At 43.2% G+C, this 19,872-nt stretch overlaps 1 protein-coding gene across 2 annotated transcripts in view; it reads right to left on the bottom strand.

Annotated features, from left to right (window-relative positions):
• Positions 1-19,872, bottom strand: part of itga9 (integrin, alpha 9) — a 421,660-nt gene that overhangs the window by 49,552 nt on the left and 352,236 nt on the right. For both annotated transcript variants that reach the window (XM_052022797.1, XM_052022798.1), the window contains one exon: positions 19,005-19,112. In XM_052022797.1, the coding sequence (XP_051878757.1) occupies positions 19,005-19,112 (108 nt within the window). The remainder of the gene's footprint in view (positions 1-19,004; positions 19,113-19,872) is intronic.

Raw genomic sequence — 19,872 nt, forward strand, 5'->3', positions numbered from 1 at the left:
CGATAGGGTAATACTATAGGCCTCCCAATAGCCAGCAGGAGATAGAGGAACAGGTATGTAGGCAGACTGTGGAAAGCTTTGAAAGTAACAGGTTTGTTGTAGTGCGTGACTTTAATTTCCCAAATATTGATTGGGACTCCCTTAGTGCCTGAGGCTTGGATGGGAGAGAATTTGTCAGGTGCATCCAGGAGGGTTTCTTGAAACAATGTGTGGATAATGAAAGGGCCATACCTGACCTTGTATTGGGAAAATGATCCTAGACAGGTGATTAAGAGTTTTGGTGGGAGAGCATTTTGGAAACAGTGATCATAACTCCATACATTTTAAGATAGTTATGGATAAGGATAAGACTGGACCTGGGGATGGGGGAGGGTGGTTTAGGGAGTACTACGCTGGAGGAAGGCTAACTACAACAGCATTAGGAAGAAGCTAGGGGGAGTACATTAGGAGCAGCTGTTATTAGGCAAGTCCACATCTGACGCGTGGGAGTTATTTAAAGGCCAGCTGGTCAAAATTCAGGGAATTTATGCCTGGAGCCAGAAGAACTGGGTGAGGTACTAAGTATTTCATATTGGTATTCACCGAGGAGAAGGAGATGGAGTACAGTGAGATCAGGGAAGGGTATGCTAATATTCTAGAGCATATTGATATCAAGAAGGTGTTGTTGGCTCTCTTGAAGAACAATAAGGTAGACATCAGGCCCAGGGCCTGATGGGATCTATCCCAGGTCATTGAGAGAGGCAAGAGAGGAGAATGCGGGGCCCAGATAAAAATGTCTGGATCCTTTTTATCCACAGGCGAGGTCCCAGAGGACTGGAGAATTGCCAATGTTGTTTCTTTGTTTAAGGGCAGAAAATGATAGGCTGGTGAGCCTTATATCGATGGTAGGAAAATTACTGGAGAAAATTCGTAGGGAGAAGATTTACTCACATCTGACAAAGCATGGGCTTATGAGGGATAGTCAGCATGGCTTTGTGGGGGGGAAGTCATATTTTACAAACTAAAGTTTTTTTGAGGAGGTGACTAAGATTGATGAGAGTAGGCCAGTGGATGTTGTCTGCATGGACTTTAGTAAAACATTCAACTAGGTCCTTCATGGTAGGTTGATCCAGAAGGCACATGGGATCCATGGAGACTTCACAGATTTGATTCAAAATTGACTTGGCCATAGAAGAGAGAGGGCAGTGATGGAGGGTGCTTCTCTGACTGGAAGTCTGTGACCAGTGATGTTCTGCAGGGATCAGTGCTGGGACCTCTGTTGTTTCTGATAGACATAAATGACAGGTAAAAATGTTGGTGGGCTGATTAGTAAGTTTGCAGACAGCACAAAAATTGGATCGTGAGAAAGGTTGTCAAAGGATACAGCAGGATTTTGCTCAGTTGGAAATACGGGTGGAGAAATGGCAGATGAAATTTAATCAAGACAAGTGGGAAGTGTTGCACTTTGGCAGATGACATGTAAGAGGAAATTATACAGTAAATGGCAGGACCCTTAGGAGCATTGATGTATAAGGGGATTTTGGGGTACAAGTCCATAGCTCCCTGAAAGTGGCAACAGAAGTAGATTTGGTGGTAAAGAAGGCATACGGCATGCTTGCCTTCACTGGTCAGGGCATTGAGTACAAAAGTCCGGAAGTCATGTTGCAGCTGTATAAAACTTTGCTTAAGCCACATTTGGAGCATTGTGTGCAGTTCTGGTTGCTGCTTTACAGGAAGGATGTGGAGGCTTTGGAGAGGGTGCAGAAGAGGTTCACCAGGATGTTGCCTGAATTAGAGAGTACTATCTATAAGTAGAGGTTGGACAAACTTGGATTGTTTTGTCTGGAGTATTAGAGGCTGAGGAGCAACCTAAAGAAGTGTATAAAATCATTGGTAGGGTAGATTGCTGCAGTCTTTTTCCCAGGATGGAAATGTCAAATACTAGAGGGCAGAGATTTAAGGTGAGATGGGGGAAGTTTAAAGGAGATTTGTAAAGTAATTTTTTTTTATACACAGATAGTGGTAGGTGCCTGGAACATGCTGCCAGGAGAGACAGCGGAAGCAGATACAATAAGAGGCATTTAGACAGACACATGAGTAGGCAGGGTATGGAGGGATACAGACAATGTGCAGGCAGATGGGATCGGTTTAAACCAGCATCATGGGCAGCACAGACATCATGAGCTGAAGCGCCTGTTCCTGTGCTGCACTGTTCCTGCCTCCGCCACCTCCTCTGGCAACTCATAACAACTACTCTCTGAGAAAAATTTACCCTTCAGTACTTTTCTTCTTCTTAACTTAAACCTCTGCCCTCTGATTTTTAGACACCCCAACCATGGGAAACAAACTCTCGCTTTCTACCCTACCTATGCCTCTCATAATTTTATATATCTCTATTATATCACCTCTAAGCTTCCTTTGCTCTCGGGAAAACAGACCCAAACTAAAACAGACCTAACCCAAGCTCTCCTTACAACTAAAGATCTTCAATCCAGGCAGCAACCTTGTGATTCTTCTCTGCACCCTCTTGAGCTTCATTACATCTTTCCTTTAGTGTGGCGATCAGAACTGCACATCATACTAACCAATGCTTAGTACAACTGTAACTCTACATCCCAAATCTTGTACACAATGCCTTGACCAATGGAGGCAAGCATTCCATATACATTTAGTGAGGTGGTCACATCTAAAGTGCAGGCTGCAGATAGTTGGGTGACCACCAGGAGATGTAAGGGGAAGAGACAGTGCAGGGTCCCCCTGTGGCCATTCCCCTCAGCAACAAGTCTACCCCTTTGGATGCTGCTGGGGGCTGGGGGGGGGGGGGGAGGCGGAGAATGACCTTTCTGGGGACAGCAGCAGTAGCCAGGTCGGTGGCACCGAGACTGGCTCTGAGGCTCAGTGTGAAGAAGTAAAGGGTTAAAAAACTGTGACTGACTGTAACTATACATATAGCTGATGGAAAAATACCTTGCAAGCAAGAGCACGCAAGCTGCTGACTCATGGATAGGTGTTAATTACTGTGTCCGGACCCTTAGTTGCAGAACAGTTATGCTAGACAATAAGGGTGGTGGGTGCAATAAACAAGAAGTGGGAAGCTTGTCCTAAACAATGAGGGGTGATACCTGTTTTTGAGTCTCTTGATTATAACTCAATTATGCTGGACAATAGGTGCGATGTCTGTCTTGGGACCTGTGTGGCCTGACCGAAACTCGCAGGGCCGCATGCATTAAGTGTCCGTGACAATATCTGTATAAATTTCTGTCTGTTCCTTTGTACAAGTGAGACCTCGGGAAGCGACTCTTAACGAGTGCTGAAGAGACCTCTCCTTAGCGGTATACTGCTAATAAACATGTTTTATCGGATCGACCTTGTGGCACTGTGTTACTTTACAGCGGACAGAAGTGGGAACTTAAAATCAGGACACAAGTGGGTAAGGGAGAAGTCAGGCAGGGCATTAGTGATAGGAGATTCGATAGTTAGGGGGGCAGACAGGAGATTCTGTGGCCACAAAAGAGACACCAGGATGGTGTGTTGCCTCCCAAATGCCAGGGTCAGGGATGTCTTGGAGTAGCTGCAAAACATTTTCAAGGAGGAAGGGGAGCAGCCAGAGGTCATAGTGCATGTTGGTACCAATGACATAGGTGGAAAGAGAGATGAGGTCCTGCGCAGTGGATGTAGGGAGATAGGGAGACTTCTTGATGAAAGAGGACATAACAACAGTCCTTAAGAGAGGATATTCTTGGGGGATCATCCAGAGAGGCCATATGGGTAGAACTTAGAAACAAGAAGGGGATCGTCACTCTGATGGGATTGTATTATAGGCCCCCCCCCCCCCCCCCCCCCAAGAGTCAGCAGGAATTGGAGGAGCAGGTTTGTAGAGAGATTGCAGCTAGTTGTAAACATAATGGGATGGTATTAGTGAGAGATTTTAACTTCCCTAATACCGACTGGGCTAACAATAGTGTAAAAGGCTAGGATGGAGTGGAATTTGTGAAATGTGTCCGAGAAAGCTTCCTTTATCAATACATAGAGGGACCTACTAGAGAGGGTGTGACACTGGACCTCCTCCTGGAGAATGAGGTAGGGGAATTTACAGAAATGTCTGTCGGCGAGCACTTTGGGTCCAGTGACCATAATTCTATTAGGTTTAAAATATTTATGGAGAAGGATACGACCGGTTCAGGTTAGGGTCCTGAACTGGGCAGAGCAAATTTTGGAGCCATTAGGTGGGATCTCGCAGTTGTTGATTGGGTGAGATTGTTGGCAGGGAAAGGAGCGTCTGCAAAGTGGGAGGCCTTTACAAGTGAGATGGCAAGAGTTCAGGGCCTGACTGTTCCTGTTAGGGTGAAGGGCAAGGCTGGTAGATTTCAGGAACCCCGACTGATGAGAGATACTGAGGCTCTGGTTAAGAACAAGAGGGAGACAAGACACTGTATAAGCAATTGGGAACTAGTGAATCTCTTGATGACTTCAAGAAGTGTAGGAGTGCACTTAAGAGAAGTTAGGAGGGCAGAAAGAGGATATGATAAGGATCTGCAGGCAAGGTGAGGCAAAATCCCAAGAGGTTCAAAAGATATACTAAGAGTAAAAGGTTGGCTAGGGAGAGAATAGGTCCCCTTAAAGATCAGCATCAGCATGGTGTGTGGAACCAAAGGAAATGGGAGAGATTTTTAATGAATATTTCTCTTCAGGTTTACTGTGGAGAAAATGATGGAAGCTAAGGAAATGAGGGAATTAGGTAATGTTGTCTTGGACCACATATGAATTAGCACAAAGGAGGTATTAGAGGCCTTAGAGTGCATTGTGGATAAATCCCCAGGGCCTGAGCTGGTGCATTCTTGCACCTTGTGGGAAGCTAAAGAAGAAATTGCAGAGATTTTTGCTTCATCTCTTGCAACAGGTGAGGTTCCAGAGGACTGGAGAGTGGCTGATGTGGTACCATTGTTTAAAAAGGGCAGCAAAAACAAGCCAGGAAACTACAGGCCAGTGAGTCTGACATCGGTGGTGGGTAAGTTGCTGGAAGGGATTCTGAGGGACAGGATCTACAAGCATTTGAAGAGACAGGGTCTGATCTGGGACAGTCAGCACGGCTTTGTGCGTGGGAAGTCATGTCTGACAATTCTCTTGGAGTTCTCTGAGGAGGTAGCCAAGAGGGTAGATGAGAGTAGGGTAGTGGATGTTGTCTATATGGACCTTAGCAAGGCCTTTGACAAGGTATCTCATGGCAGGCTAGTCTGGATGTTTAGATCACATGGGATCCAGGGGGAGATAGCGGATTGGATTCATAATTGGCTCAGTGCTAGGGAGCAGGGAGTGATGGTCGAGGGTTGTTTCTCAGACTGGAGGCCTGTGTAGTGGTGTGCCACAGGGGTCAGTACTGGGGACTTCATTGTTTGTAATTTACATAAACAATTTGGATGTAAATGTACAAGCCATGGTTGGTAAGCTCACAGATGATACTGAACTAGCTGTTGTTGTAGACAGTGTTGAAGGTTATGAAAAGTTACAGGGGGATCTTGATTAGCTCAGTATGTGGGCCGAGGATTGGCAAATGGCTTTCAATCCTGATAAATGTGAGGTATTGCATTTTGGGAGATCAAACCAGGGTAGGACTTATACAGTGAATGGTAGGGCCCTGGGGAGTGTTATGGAACAGAGGGACCTGGGAGAGCAAATGTATAGTTTGCTGAAAGTGTCTTCCATCTAGATAGGGTGGTGAAGGCGGCATTTGGTACGCTGACCTTCATTAGTCGGGACATTGAGTATAGGAGGTGGGAAGTTATGATGCAGCTATGTAGGACATTGATGAGGCCTCACATGGAATATTGTGTACAGTTTTGGTCACCCTGTTATAGGAAAGATGTCATTAAACTAGAATGAGTGCAGAACAGATTTACCAGGATGTTGCCTGGACTTGGGGGCCTGAGTTACAAAGGGAGGTTGTGTAGATGAGGACTTTATTCCCTGAAACGTAGGAGATTGAAAGGTGACCTGATAGAGGTGTATAAGTTCATGAGGGTGAAAGCATGTAGTCTTTTTTCCCCAGGGGAGGTGCTAAAAACAAGAGGGCATATGTTTAAGATCAGAGGTGAGAAATTTAAAAGGGATATCAGGGGAACTTCTTCACACAAAGGGTGGTGCATATTTGGAATGAGCTGCCAGAAACAGTGGTTGAGGTAGGCACATTAGCAACATTTAAAAGCCATCTAGAAAACTACATGGATAGGAGAGGTTTAGAGGGCTATGGGCCAAATGTGGGCAGATGGGACTCTCTTGCTGGGCAACAGTCAGCATGGACCAGTTGGGCCGAAGGGCCTGTTTCCGTGCTGTATGACTATGACCTTCTTCACCACCCTGCCTGCCTGTGTTGCCACTTTCAGGAAACTATGTATTGTACCCCAAGGTGCAATAAGACTCCCCAGGGCCTTGCCATTCACTGCATGTGTCCTTCCCAGGTTTAACTTTCCAAAATATATCACTTTGCACTTTTCCAAGTTAAATTCCATCTGTCATTCCTTTACACACTTTCCCAGTTGATCCAGAAACTGTTGTAACCTTAAACAACCTTCTTCTCTGTCGACTACACCACCAATTTTGGTGTCATCCACAAACTTACTAACCATGCCACCTACATTCTTGTCCAAATCATGAATATATCTGACAAAAACAGAGGACCCAGCACTGTTCCCCAGCACTGGTCACAGGCCTCCAATCTGAAAACAACCCTCCACTAGTTACATCCTCCCCACCTAAGAATGACCTGTTTATTCCTTCCATCTGTTTTCTGATCCAAATACGCCACATCCACCGTCTTATCTTAGCTGTTCAACTTACTGTAAATTTTATGAGACTAAAACAAATTTGACAAGCATAACTTCCCTTTCATAAACTTAGTTTGACTCTGCCCAATCCTTTAATTATTTTTAAATGCCCTGTTACCACTTCCTTCATAAAAGATTCTCAGATTTTCCATGCTACTGGTGCTGATTTTTCCTTGCTGCTAGTGGAGCTTCTGCCTCAGAGCCAGAGACCTGGGTTCAATCCTGAGCTCAGATGCTGTCTGTGTGGAGTTTGCACATTCTCCCTGGGACCACATGGGTTTCTTCCGGATGCCCTGGCTTCCTCCAAATCCCAAAGTCTTACGGGATGGTGGGTTAATTAGCCACTGCAAATTGCTCTGATGTGTAGGTGAATGGTAGAATCTAGTCACAGTTGACAGGAATGGGAGTTAGAATAAAAAATGAGATTACGGTAGGATTAGTGTAGTTGAAGCTGTATCACTCTGATGCTACTGCTGTCAGATTAACCAGTCTATAGGTTCTGTATTAACTCTCTCAACTTTCTTAAATCACAGGATTATATTTGCTACCTTCCAATCTGTAGGAATCATTCTGGAATCTATAGAATTTTGGGAGGTGACAACCAATGCATCCACTTTTCAATAGCCATCTCTTTCAAAATAACAGGATGAAGGTCAAAAGGTCATCGAGTCATACAGCATAGGAATGGGCCCATCAACTGCCACATCCAGACTGACCTTTTTGCCTACCTACACTAATCACATTTGCCTGCATTTGGTCCATATCCTTCTATGCCCTACCTATTTAAGTGTCTGCCTAAATGCCCCTTAAGTATAGTAATCGTATCCAGTTCCACCAGCTCCTCTGGCAATGTGTTCCAGATATCAAAACTTACCCCTCAGAACCCTTTTAAAACTTCTTCCTCTCACTTTAAACCAATGCCCTTTTAGAATCAAAGAATCATGGAAATGTACAGCACAGAAAAAGGCCTTTCAGCCCAACTCATCCATGCTAACAGCGATGCTTATCTACGCTAATCTCATTTGCCCATATTAGGCCCATATCCTTCTATGCCTTTCCTATCCAAGTCCCTATCCAACTACCTTCTAAACATTGTAATTGTGCCTGCCTCCTCCACCACCTCTGCCAACTCATTCCAGATGTTCACCACCCTCACTGTGAAAAAACTTAACATTCAGATAGTTTTTAAATTTCTCCCCTCTCATTTTAAAGGTGGCCTCTAGTTTTTACACTCCCCTGCCCTGGGAAAAAGATTCTGACTATCTATACCACTCATTATTTTGTAAACCTCCATAAGGTCACCTCTCAGCCTCCTAAGCACCTATGAGAATATACCCAGGCTATCCAATCTCTCCTTATAACTACAGCCTTCCATTCTAGGGAGCATCCTGGTGAATCTCTTCTCTACCCTCTCTATTGCTACCACATCCTTCCCTGTGGTGTGGCGACCTGTACTGCACACAATTATTGCAGTCTAATCAATGTTTTGTACAACTGCAACATGAGCTCTTAACGCTTATGCTCAATGCCTCGGCCTATGAAAGCAAGTGTACCAAATGCCTTTTTCACTACCCTATCCACCTGTTTCGCCAATTTCTTGGAGCTAAAGATTGCACCCCCAAGGTCTCCCTGTCAATTAGCTCCTAATGTCCATGCCATTAATTCTATATGTCTTATCAGAATTTGACCTTCCGAAGTGGATTACCTCACACTTGTTTGTATTAAATTCCATCTGCCATTGCCCCACCCAACTTTTCAGTTGATCTATTTCCTCCTATGTCCTTGGTCAACCTTCTTTGCTATCTACAACTCCACCAATTTTCATGTCATCTGCAAACTTACTAATCAGAACACCTACATTCTCATTCAAGTCAATTATATACATTACAACAACAAAGGTCCCAGCACTGATCCCTGTGGTACACCACTTGTTAGACTTCCAGTCATAAAAACACCCATCCACCACTATCTTCTGCCTCCTATCACCAAGCCAATTCTGGATCCAGTTTGCCAACACACCTTGCTCAGATCCTTTGTGCCTTGATTTTGACACTGTCCCATGAGAAAAAGATTTGACACTTGTCTGCTCTATCTCTGCCTCTCAATCTTATACACCTCTATCAGGTCACCCCTCAGCCTTCTTCACTCCAGGGAAAACAAGCCCAGCCTATCCAATCTCTCCCCATAACTGAAGTCTTTCAATCCAGGCAAAATCCTAGTCAATCTCCTCTGCACTCTCTCCAGCGCATCACATCCTTCCATAGTGCAATGATCAGAGCTGCACACAATAGTCCAAGTCCAACATAATGTCCCATCTCTATGCCCCAACCCATGAAGGCACCACCTTCACCAACTTATCAACCTGTGTTGCCACTTCCAGTGAACTATGCACTTGGACCCCTAGATCTTTCTACTCATCAATATTCCTTAGTGCCCTACCATTTACTGTACATGTCCTACCTCTATTTGATTGTGAATGAGGACAATGGTTCGTGGCTGAACAATTTTCCCCAGGAAATATAAAATTATCTATACTTTCACATCTCTAGTTTCCAAAAGTCACTGGTTCAGTAGATCTCTACATTTGCACATATTTATAGTATTTTACCCCTCAGTGCTCAATGGAATGGCTGCCTACAGGCACAGCTTCCTAAAATTCAAAGCCCTATGTGCCAGAGTGATGGGTCTTTGCTGCCAATGCTCGGCAAGCTTACAGTATTCCATCCTAGATGGTTGCAGTTTATTCATGATATCTACAAGATAACATCAACAAGCCAGATTATTAATAATAACTAAGTTATTACATTGCAAACTTCTATCCTCCTGAGAGGCAGATGTGTGCACAAGTTTCAGGCTTCCCCTTTTGGATAGTGGAATGGACCTTTTGGGAGATGGTTTGGAATGCTGGTCCTGGCTAATTCTCATCTTCTCCAAGACTGATTTTTTCAGATCTATTTTATCTAGCTTTATTCCATCATCTTGTGACTTGAAAGGCAGACAATTATTCATAGCAAAACCATGTAGATTAATTGGAACCAACTGTAAATAATATGCTTGCTTTGTTTCTCTATTTTCAAACCTCTTGATAGATTAATTCAGCAAACAAAATATTTCATTGAAACAGAATTTCAACAACTTAGTGAATCTGTAGCCCTGAAGTGCATGCTCTGTGTTCAATGGCCTATGTGTCCTAAAAATCTTACATTACATTGGCATCATTCAAAAGCAACATTGCACTGTATTTTGGCAAATTTACCAAATGTCTTTTTTACTACCCTATTTTTTTCTAAGAGATGCATGTCTATAGTTTTTGTACATGCCAAACCTGTTTTTTGTTAAAATTCCTGGGGTTTCTCATCATATTTTTGTTGTTTCCGGTAAGGCAACTTAACATTCAGAAGTTTATGCAAGGTGAGATGTAACTCTTCTACATCTCAAAACATTCACTCATTTAACGTTCTTCATGGCTTAAAGGCCACACAACTTACATGAAAGAGAAACACTGGCATCAGTCTTTGATTTTTCTAACAATGGCATCCTACATCAGACTACAAAGTTATCTTTTTCCTCCACTAATATCTCCTTGTTTACACTTTAAGTGGTATGCAGTGCTAAGGCTATTCTGGACAGGCATTCTGGAGGCATTCAACTTGTGTGTCCAAGTTATCTCCTCTCCTGCTTTTTGCCATAGGTTTTGTAATTATCCTCTGACACACTCTTGGTTTGAGATTCTTTTCAGTCAGAACATACCAAGTATCTGCAATAGGGCAGTTTCAGATGGGGATTTAGGTTACATACTCACAGGGTCAACTTTGATTTTGACTTTAGTAGCAGCACAAAAACAGCCATCATTGAATCAACAGACAATTTTACATCCACCTGGTTTCCCTTACCAACAAAGCCCCATCACCAAAGTCTGCTTATTCCCACTATGAGTAAATCGTGTGCCAGTCTTATCCACCACAGTATTAGAAAAGATAACAACAAAGTAAATTCACTGTGTATGACAATAACTTCTTTGTTTATGACTCCATGCTCTGAATTTTTTTTTCTTCTCAAATCCCCGTTGCTTCGAAGTTACTCTCTTGACTGGGTTCCCAGCTCTGTTTTAATGTTGTTCTATGGCCAATCACTAGTAGGTCTTCAGAAGTGGGCCACAGTGACTCATTTCTCTCCCTCCAATCTGGAAAGCATTTGCATGCAATCTGTGTCAAGACTTTACATTCTAGTTAACACTAATCACATGGGGAATAATGGAGCATATCCATGTCTTGTTGCTTTGCATGGGAGAATATGTCAACTGCATCTCCACAATTATGAATACAAGATAAAACCACTTAACACTTACAGTAAGTACCACATATTTTACTCTGTCAATTTTACAAAAACTCAGTTCACTCAAAGTGTAATTTCATTGGATATTGAAGTTCAGAGCTCATGTCAGCTGAAACACTCAGAGACTCATCTGTTATTATCTGCCAAGAAAAAAAACTGAGCAAAGGGGCTCCAGATTTGGCTTAATTTGCAGAGTAGGCCTAGACCATAGGTGTCAGCTCTCCAAGTCTTGGGAATGCATAAGAAGAAGGTAATTTAAAGGTACTGGTTCATTTTTCATTCATGGTGATCTTCAACTTCCCAACAACTGGCGACGCAGCCACGAAGTTCAGTACCGTCTGCACTAAACTGGCACTGCACTAGAGCCTGCATGACTTGGTCCATCTTCAACAGGATTTTCATGAATCCACCTCATACATGGATTCAAGGGTTTAAGCAATATCATATAACCTTTCTGGCAATACTACACACAACCAGCCATTTCAGGTGTCCCAGCCACCATGGAATCATAGAACCATAGAACACTATAGCACAGAAAACAGGCCATTTGGCTCTTCTAGTCTGTGCCGAAACAGTATACTGCTAGTCCCTTTAACCTGCAGCCAGTCCATAACCCTCCAGACCTCTCCCGTCCATGTATCTATCCAATTTATTCGTAAAACTCAAGAGTGAGCCCGCATTTACTACATCAGATGGCAGCCCGTTCCATACTCCCACCACTCTGAGTGAAGAAGTTCCCCCTAAACTTTTCCCCTTTCACTCTAAAGCCATGTCCTCTCGTACTTCTCTCCTAATCTAGGTGGAAAGAGCCTACTCACATTAACTCTGTCTATACCCCTCATAATTTTGTAAACCTCTATCAAATCTCCCCTCATTCTTCTGCACTCCAGGGAATAAAGTCCTAACCTGTTCAATCTTTCCCTGTAACTCAACTCCTGAAGACCCGGCAACATTCTAGTAAATCTTTTCTGCACTCTTTCAATCTTACAAATATCCTTCCTATAGTTAGGTGACCAGAACTGCGCACAATACTCCAAATTTGGCCTCACCAATGTCTTATACAACCTCACCATAACATCCCAACTCCTATACTCAACACTTTGATTTAAGAATGCCAGGATGCCAAAAGCCTTCTTTACAACCCCATCTACCTGCGACGCCCTTTCAGGAAATTATGTATTTGAACTCCCAGATCCCTTTGTTCCTCCACACTCCTCAGTGCCCTACCGTTTACTGTGTATGTCCTACCTTGATTTGTCCTTCCAAAATGCAACACCTCACACTTGTCTGCATTAAATTCCATCTGCCATTTTCTGGTCCATTCTTCCAGTTGGTTCAGATCCCTCTGCAAGCTTTGAAAACCTTCCTCGCTGTCCACTACGCCTCCAATCTTAGTATCATCAGCAAACTTGCTGATCCAATTTCCCACATTATCATCTAGATCATCGATATAGACAACAAACAATAATGGACCCAGCACAGATTCCTGAGGCACACCACTAGTCACAGGCCTCCAGTCTGAGAAACAATCATCCACTACCACTCTGTCTTCTCCCACACAGCCAATTTCGAATCCAGTTTACAACCTCTCCATGGATACCTAGTGTCTGAACCTTCTGAACTAACCTCTCATGTGGGACCTTGTCAAGGGCCTTACTAAAGTCCATGTAGACAACATCCACAGCCTTTCCTTCATCTACTTTCTTGGTAACCTCCTCGAAAAACTCTACAAGATTCGTTAAACACGATCTACCACGCACAAAGCCGTGCTGACTATCCTTAATCAGCCCTTGGCTGGCCAAATACTTGTATACCCGATCTCTCAGAACACCTTCCAATAATTTACCCACTACTGATGTCAGGCTCACTGGCCTGTAATTACCTGGTTTACTTTTAGAGCCTTTTTTAAACGACGGAACTACATGAGCTACCCTCCAGTCCTCCGGCACCACACCTCTGGCTAAGGACATTTTAAATATATCTGCCAGGCCCATGAAATTTCTACACTAGTCTCTCTCAATGTCCGAGGAAATATCTTATCGGGCCCGGGGGATTTATCTACTTTTATACACTGTAAAGCAGCAAGCACCTCCTCCTCTTTAATCTCTATATGTTCCATGACACTATTGCCTGTTTCCCTTCCTTCCATGCCACTATGCCAGTTTCCTGAGTAAATACTAATGCAAAAAACTATTGAAGATCTCCCCCATCTCCTGAGGATCCACACATAGATGACCACTCTGATCTTCTAGGGGACCAATTTTGTCCCTTACCATCCTTTCATTCTTCATATACTTGTAGAAACCCTTTGGGTTTACCTTCACATTATCTGCCAAAGCAACCTCATGTCTTCTTTATGCCTTCCTGATTTCCTTTTTTAGTAATTTCTTATTTTTTCTATACTCTTCAAGTACCTCATTTGTTCCTAGTTGCCTATATCTGCTATACACCTCTCCCTTTTTCTTAACCAGATCAACAATATCCCTTGAAAACCAAGGTTCCCTATACTTGTTAACTTTGCCTTTAATCCTGGCGGGAACATGCAAACTCTGCACTCTCAAAATTTCGCCTTTCAAGGCCTTCCACTTACTGAGCACATCCTTGCCAGAAAACAACTTATCCCATCCACTCTTCCTAGATCCTTTCTCATTTCCACAAAATTGGCCTTTCTCCAATTTAGAACCTCAACTCGAGGACCAGACCTATCCTTATCCATAATTAACTTGAAACTAATGACATTATGGTCACTGGACCCAAAATGCTCACCTACACATACTTCTGTCACCTGACCTGTCTGGTTCCCTAATAGGAGATCAAGTATTGCATTCTCTCTCATTGGTACCTCTATATATTGATTTAGAAAACGTTCCTGAACACATTTGACAAACTCCAAGCCATCCAGCTCTTTCACAGTGTGGGAGTCCCAGTCAATATGTGGAAAGTTAAAATCCCCTACTATTACAACTTTGTTTCTTACATCGGTCTGCTATCTCACTACAGATTTGTTCCTCCAATTCTCTCTGACTATTGGGAGGTCTATAATACAACCCTATTAGTGTGGCCACACCTTTCCTATTCCTCAGCTCCACCCATATGGCCTCAGTAGACGAGCCCTCCGGGCTGTCCTGTCTCTGCACAGCGGTGAAATTTTCCCTGACTAGTAATACCACTCCTCCCCCTTTCATCCCTCCTCCTCTATCACATCTGAAACAACGGAACCCTGGAACATTAAGCTGCCAGTCCTGCCCCTCCTGCATCCAAGTCTCACTAACAGCCATAATGTCGTAATCCCATGTGCCAATCCACACCTAAACTCAGCTGCCTTCCCTACAATACTTCTTGCATTGAAATAGATGCACCTGAGAACATTCCTATCATGTACAAACCTTTGATTTCTGTTTATACTTGCAGTCCTCGCATGACCTTTTTTCTCCTCCATCTATCTGCTCTGATGCTCTGGTTCCCCTCCCCCTGCAAGTCTAGTTTAAATCCCCTAGAGCAGCACTAGCAAACCTACCCGCAAGAATGTTAGTCCCCCTCCAGTTCAGGTGCAAACCGTCCCATTGGAACAGGTCCCACCTTCCCTGGAACAAAGCCCAATTGTCTAGAAACATGAAGCCCTCCCTCCTGCACCAATTCCTTAGCCACGTATTTAGCTGCATGATCCTCCTATTTCTAGCCTCACTAGCTCGTGGCACGGGTAGCAATCCTGAGATTGCTACCTTGGAGGTCCTGTCCTTCAACTTTGCACCTAATTCTCTAAACTCTTTTTTGCAGGACCTCTTCCTCTTTCCTATCCACATCATTGGTCCCTACGTGGACCACGACATCTGGCTGCCCACCCTCCTTCCTGAGGATATCGAGAACTCGATCCAAGATATCACGGACCCTGGCACCAGGGAGGCAACAGACCATCCGGGATTCTCGATCTCTCACGCAGAACCTCCTATCTGTCCCCCTAACTATCAAATCCCCTATCACTACTGCTCTCTTCTTTTCCCTCCTTCCTTTCTGAGCTGAAGGTCCCATCTCGGTGCCAGAGACATGACCACTGCAACTTGTCCCTGGTAGGTCATCCCCACCAGCAGTATCCAAAACAGTATACTTATTGTTGATGGGAACGGCCATGGGTGCTCTGCTCTTTCGGTCTATACCCCTTCCCTTTCCTGACAGTCACCCAAGTACCTGCTTCCTGACTTTTAGGGGTGACTATCTCCCTGAAACTCCTGTCTATTTCTGCCTCTGCCTCACAAATGATCCAGAGTTCATCCAGCTCCAGTCTAGTTCCCTAACTCGGTTTGTCAGGAGCTGCAGCTGGATGCACCTTTTACAGGTGGCACTTCAGGGAAGTTGGCACTTTGACACATCCTGATTTTTTTTTAAATGTGATGAGGGCCTCTGCCTCTACCATTCTGTCAGGCCATGAGTTCCAGAATCTCACCTTTTGCCAGCTGAAAAAATACTCATCCAACCCTCCTATTATTTTAAATGCATGACCGTTCTGCTGAAGGAAATAAATTCCTCATGTTCATCCCATTAAGGCTTCCCGTAATTCTATACATTGCATTTCCTCTCCACTTCTATGTTGTACACAACAACTCCACCCTAGTCAATCATCATTACCAAAGTCTTATGGAAGATTTCTAGATTGGGAACATATAGACAATATCATTGCAAACACCTTCTTTACCCTAACTGGTGCTATCATATCTTACAATGTGATAATCACAAATGTGTGCACCAGTCTAACAGTGACTTGCTAGTATGTTGAACATTGGGCTCATTAGTTTGCGGCACCATTTTTTGATTCAGTTAGAGCTTTTACTTGTTTAGTGTTTGGCAAAAACAGATACTTTTGGTTATTTAAAAAACTTCAAGGAGATGCATCGAGTTTTAATCTCTGTACTAAAATTAAAGTTAGCAAAAATAACTTACAGTCTAGTTTAGACATTACATAACTGTTTATAGAACAGTACATCACAGGAACAGGCCCTTCAGCCTACGATGTTGTACCGAACTAATTAAGCTAATGACACCTAATCCATTCTGTCAGTACATGGTCCATATCCCTCCATTCTCTGCATAGTCTCTAAGAGCATCTCAAACATAATTATTTCTTAATTAAATCTACATTTGCCTTTGTTTTGTTTTGTCTCATCTCTGCTTCTATTGTTCTGGTCTTTTTCAGCACTGCCATGCCACTGACCAGCACATCCCACAGATAATTAAGTTAGGTCTACATGACTGTTCTGAAAGCCACATGTCCAAGTGAAAGAAAATGTAAATACTGCATGGTTGGCATTTATTGCAAGTGCAGAGTCTTATCAGTCTTTCAGCAAAGTCTTTGGGGTACTTTTTGTTTATTGGTTGAAACTGGAATACTCAAGCTCTATTTCAGCAGTTTTAGAGCACTTTCTGGCTCTTGGACTTTATTCCCTTGCATGATAAAGGCAAATACCCAAATACCTTTTTAACCACTTTATCTGTTTACCTTGTGCTCACGAGCTCTCTCTGCTTCTCTATACTTCTCAGTATCCTAGCATTGATAGTTTCCTACAGTTGATGGTTTTCTTTCATATAATCAACCATTTGGCCAATTTTTTAATTATTTGTTAATCTCCTTATCAAGCTTCCAATTGAGCTTTCATTTTTTAAGTGTGTTCACAGAACCTGGGCGTTGCTGGTAGCACTGGCAGCAATGCTACCAGCAATGCCCAGGTTCTGTGAACTAGCTGGTAGCAACGTTCACATAGCACAGAAACTGCACCTTTGGCCTGCTGTGACTATGCTGCCCATCAACTACCTACCTGTACTAATCCCAATTCCAAGCACTCAGCCTGTGGTCTCCTATGTCTTGGCTTTCCAGGTGCTAATCTAAATACTTCTTAAATGTTGTGAGAGTACCTGCCTCCACCATCTTCTTGGGCAGTGAATTCCAGGTTTCACCAGCCTATGGGTCAAAACATTCTTCTTCAAGTCCCCTCTAAATCTCCTTCCCTTTACCTTAAGCCTATGCACTCTGGTCATAGATTTCTTTGATAAGCAGAAAAAAAGAAAAACAAACTCAGCCTGTTCATTCTCTCCTCATAGCTGGAATGCTTCATGCCAGGCCCTGGTAAATCTCCTCTGCACCCTTTCCAGTGCAATCTCATCCTCATCTCCAGTGCAGATGATACCACCGCTGTAGGCCGTATCTCAGACAGCAATGAGTCAGAGTACAGGAAGGAGATAGAGAGCTTAGTGGAATGGTGTCATGAAAACAACCTTTCCCTCGACGTCAACAAATGAGCTGGTCATTGACTTCAAGAAAGGGAGCGGTGTACATGCGCCTGTCTACATCAACGGTGCTGAGGTCGAGAGGATTGAGAGCTTCAAGTTCCTGGGAGTGAACATGACCAATAGCCTGTCCTGGTCAAATCATATGGATGCCACAGCCAAGAAAGCTCACCAGCACCTTTCCTTCCTCGGGAGGCTAAAGAAATTTGGTTTGTCCCCTTTGACTCACCATCTTTTACCGATGCACCATAGAAAGCATCCTATCTGGATGTATCACGGCATGGTACAGCAACTGCTCCACCCAGGACCACAAGAGGCTGCAGAGGGTTGTGGACACAGACCAACGCGTCACAGAAACCAGCCTCCCCTCCTTGGACTCTGTCTTTACCTCTCGCTGCCTTGGCGAAGTAGCCAGCATAATCAAAGACCCCAGCCACCCGGGTCATTCTCTCTTCTCTCCTCTTCTATCAGGTAGAAGATACAGGAGCCTGACGGCACGTACCACCAGACTTAAGGACAGCTTCTACCCCACTGTGATAAGACTATTGAATGGTTCCCTTATACAATGAGATGGACTCTGACCTCACTATCTACCTTGTCGTGACCTTGCAGCTTATTTCATTGCACTTTCTCTGTAGCTGTGACACTTTACTCTGTGATGCTACTATTCTTACCTGTACTACATCAATGCACTCTGTACTAACTCAATGTAACTGCACTGCGTAGTGAATTGACCTGTACGATCGATATGCAAGACAAGTTTTTCACTGTACTTCGATACAAGTGACAGTAATAAACCAATACCAATACCAGTGCGATTTTATCCTTATTTGTTCATCCCTATTTGCCCTTGAACTAAGAATCAAACACATTGGTCAGTCCAGTGTCATAGACTGGGTAAAGGTGGCTGATTTCCTTCCTTGAAGGATATTAATGATCCAGATGGGTTTTTACCACAATCTGGTGTTTTGTGGTTACCACTAAGTAAACTAGCTTTAAAAAAAATCCAAATGTATTTAGTTACTTGAATTTAAATTTCTCAGTTGAGTTGGTGAGATGAAAATCATGTCTCAGGATCATGGTCCAGAATGCTGTTAGACACATAACCATGATGCATCATTGATATATAACTCAAAAAGCAAAAGACTTACCAATGAGTCTTGTGGTCTCCACTGCAAAAGTTTTACAACCACCTGTTGATCATTACCCTTTCTTTCTCACCATTGAGCCAATTTTGCACTAAACAGAGTATAGAGAAGATTCAATAGGACGTTGTCTGGTTGGACCAACAGCAACTATTTTTTTTGGCAATAACTGATCCTGATGTAATGCCTCAGTGCATTCAGCACCAAACAATTACAAATGCAAATCACAAGGACAGAATATTTGATTAACTCCAGGCCTAGAAAGCATGAGAAAAATTAATTTCACCAAGCAACCTATCACGTCCCACACCAACACTCCAGAACTGTGTTCTGTGTTCAGAACTGTGTGTGTGTGAAGAAACCTGACAAAACAATTAGAAAATGATACAAGGATTCAATCAAAGAGAGCAGAAGACTGCTGTGATTACTAACAGCCCTGTATACTCACCACGGTCTCCTGGACAAGAAAGATGTCTGCTCCATTTTTAAAAAGCCTGCTAGGAATCATAATTTGGACAGCCAGACCAGGTGCACTGCTTGGGCCCATGTTTATAACCTTCAATAAAATAATGAAGGAAAAAATGGCTTTGTTAATCCTTTATAAATAAACAAGTTCCATTACAAACAACAGCAAAAGATCTAGTCTTAACTGTAAAACTCTCTGGTTTGATGGTACAACATACAGTATTTATATTTCCTTTCTTTGTAAATGCAGTGCTCTGTAAAAGAACTCAGAATTATCTTGCAATCCAGAGTTTCTTAACAGAAGGATATTGTGCATCGTACAGTCCTCCTTCAAGAGAGGTGTCCAATCAATCATTTTTTTTTCTTCCGGGAGCATGAACATATATACCCTTATTGTCTCTCACTGTGACATCAGCTCCCAAGCTTTAACAGAGATGGTTCATGTTATAAGATGTGTTTTTTCTTATTTATCCTCTATAGCCGTTCAAGCTGAAAACTGTAAAAGAGAACCAAGGCACTGCAGTGATGTAACAAAGTCAATTTTCCCTCATTTCTAATTATAAAAGAGCCAAGGGCGGCACAGTGGAGAAGCTAGTAGAGCTGCTGTCTCACAGCTCCAGCAACCAAGGTTCAATCCCAATCTCCTGTGCTGTATGTGTGTATATGGGCTGATGGGAATTCGAGGAGCATAAAACAGGATGTGTGGGTTAGTGTAAATGGGTGCTTGATGGTTGGCATGATCTTGTTGGGCCAAAGGGCCTGCTTCTGTGCTCTATGACTCAATGACTCTAAATACAATGATAATTCAAATTATTTCCTAAATAATGCTGCTTGTCTCACAAGCTATAGCA

Source organism: Pristis pectinata, chromosome 9 (genome assembly GCF_009764475.1).
Source record: "Pristis pectinata isolate sPriPec2 chromosome 9, sPriPec2.1.pri, whole genome shotgun sequence".
Lineage (NCBI taxonomy): Eukaryota > Metazoa > Chordata > Chondrichthyes > Rhinopristiformes > Pristidae > Pristis > Pristis pectinata.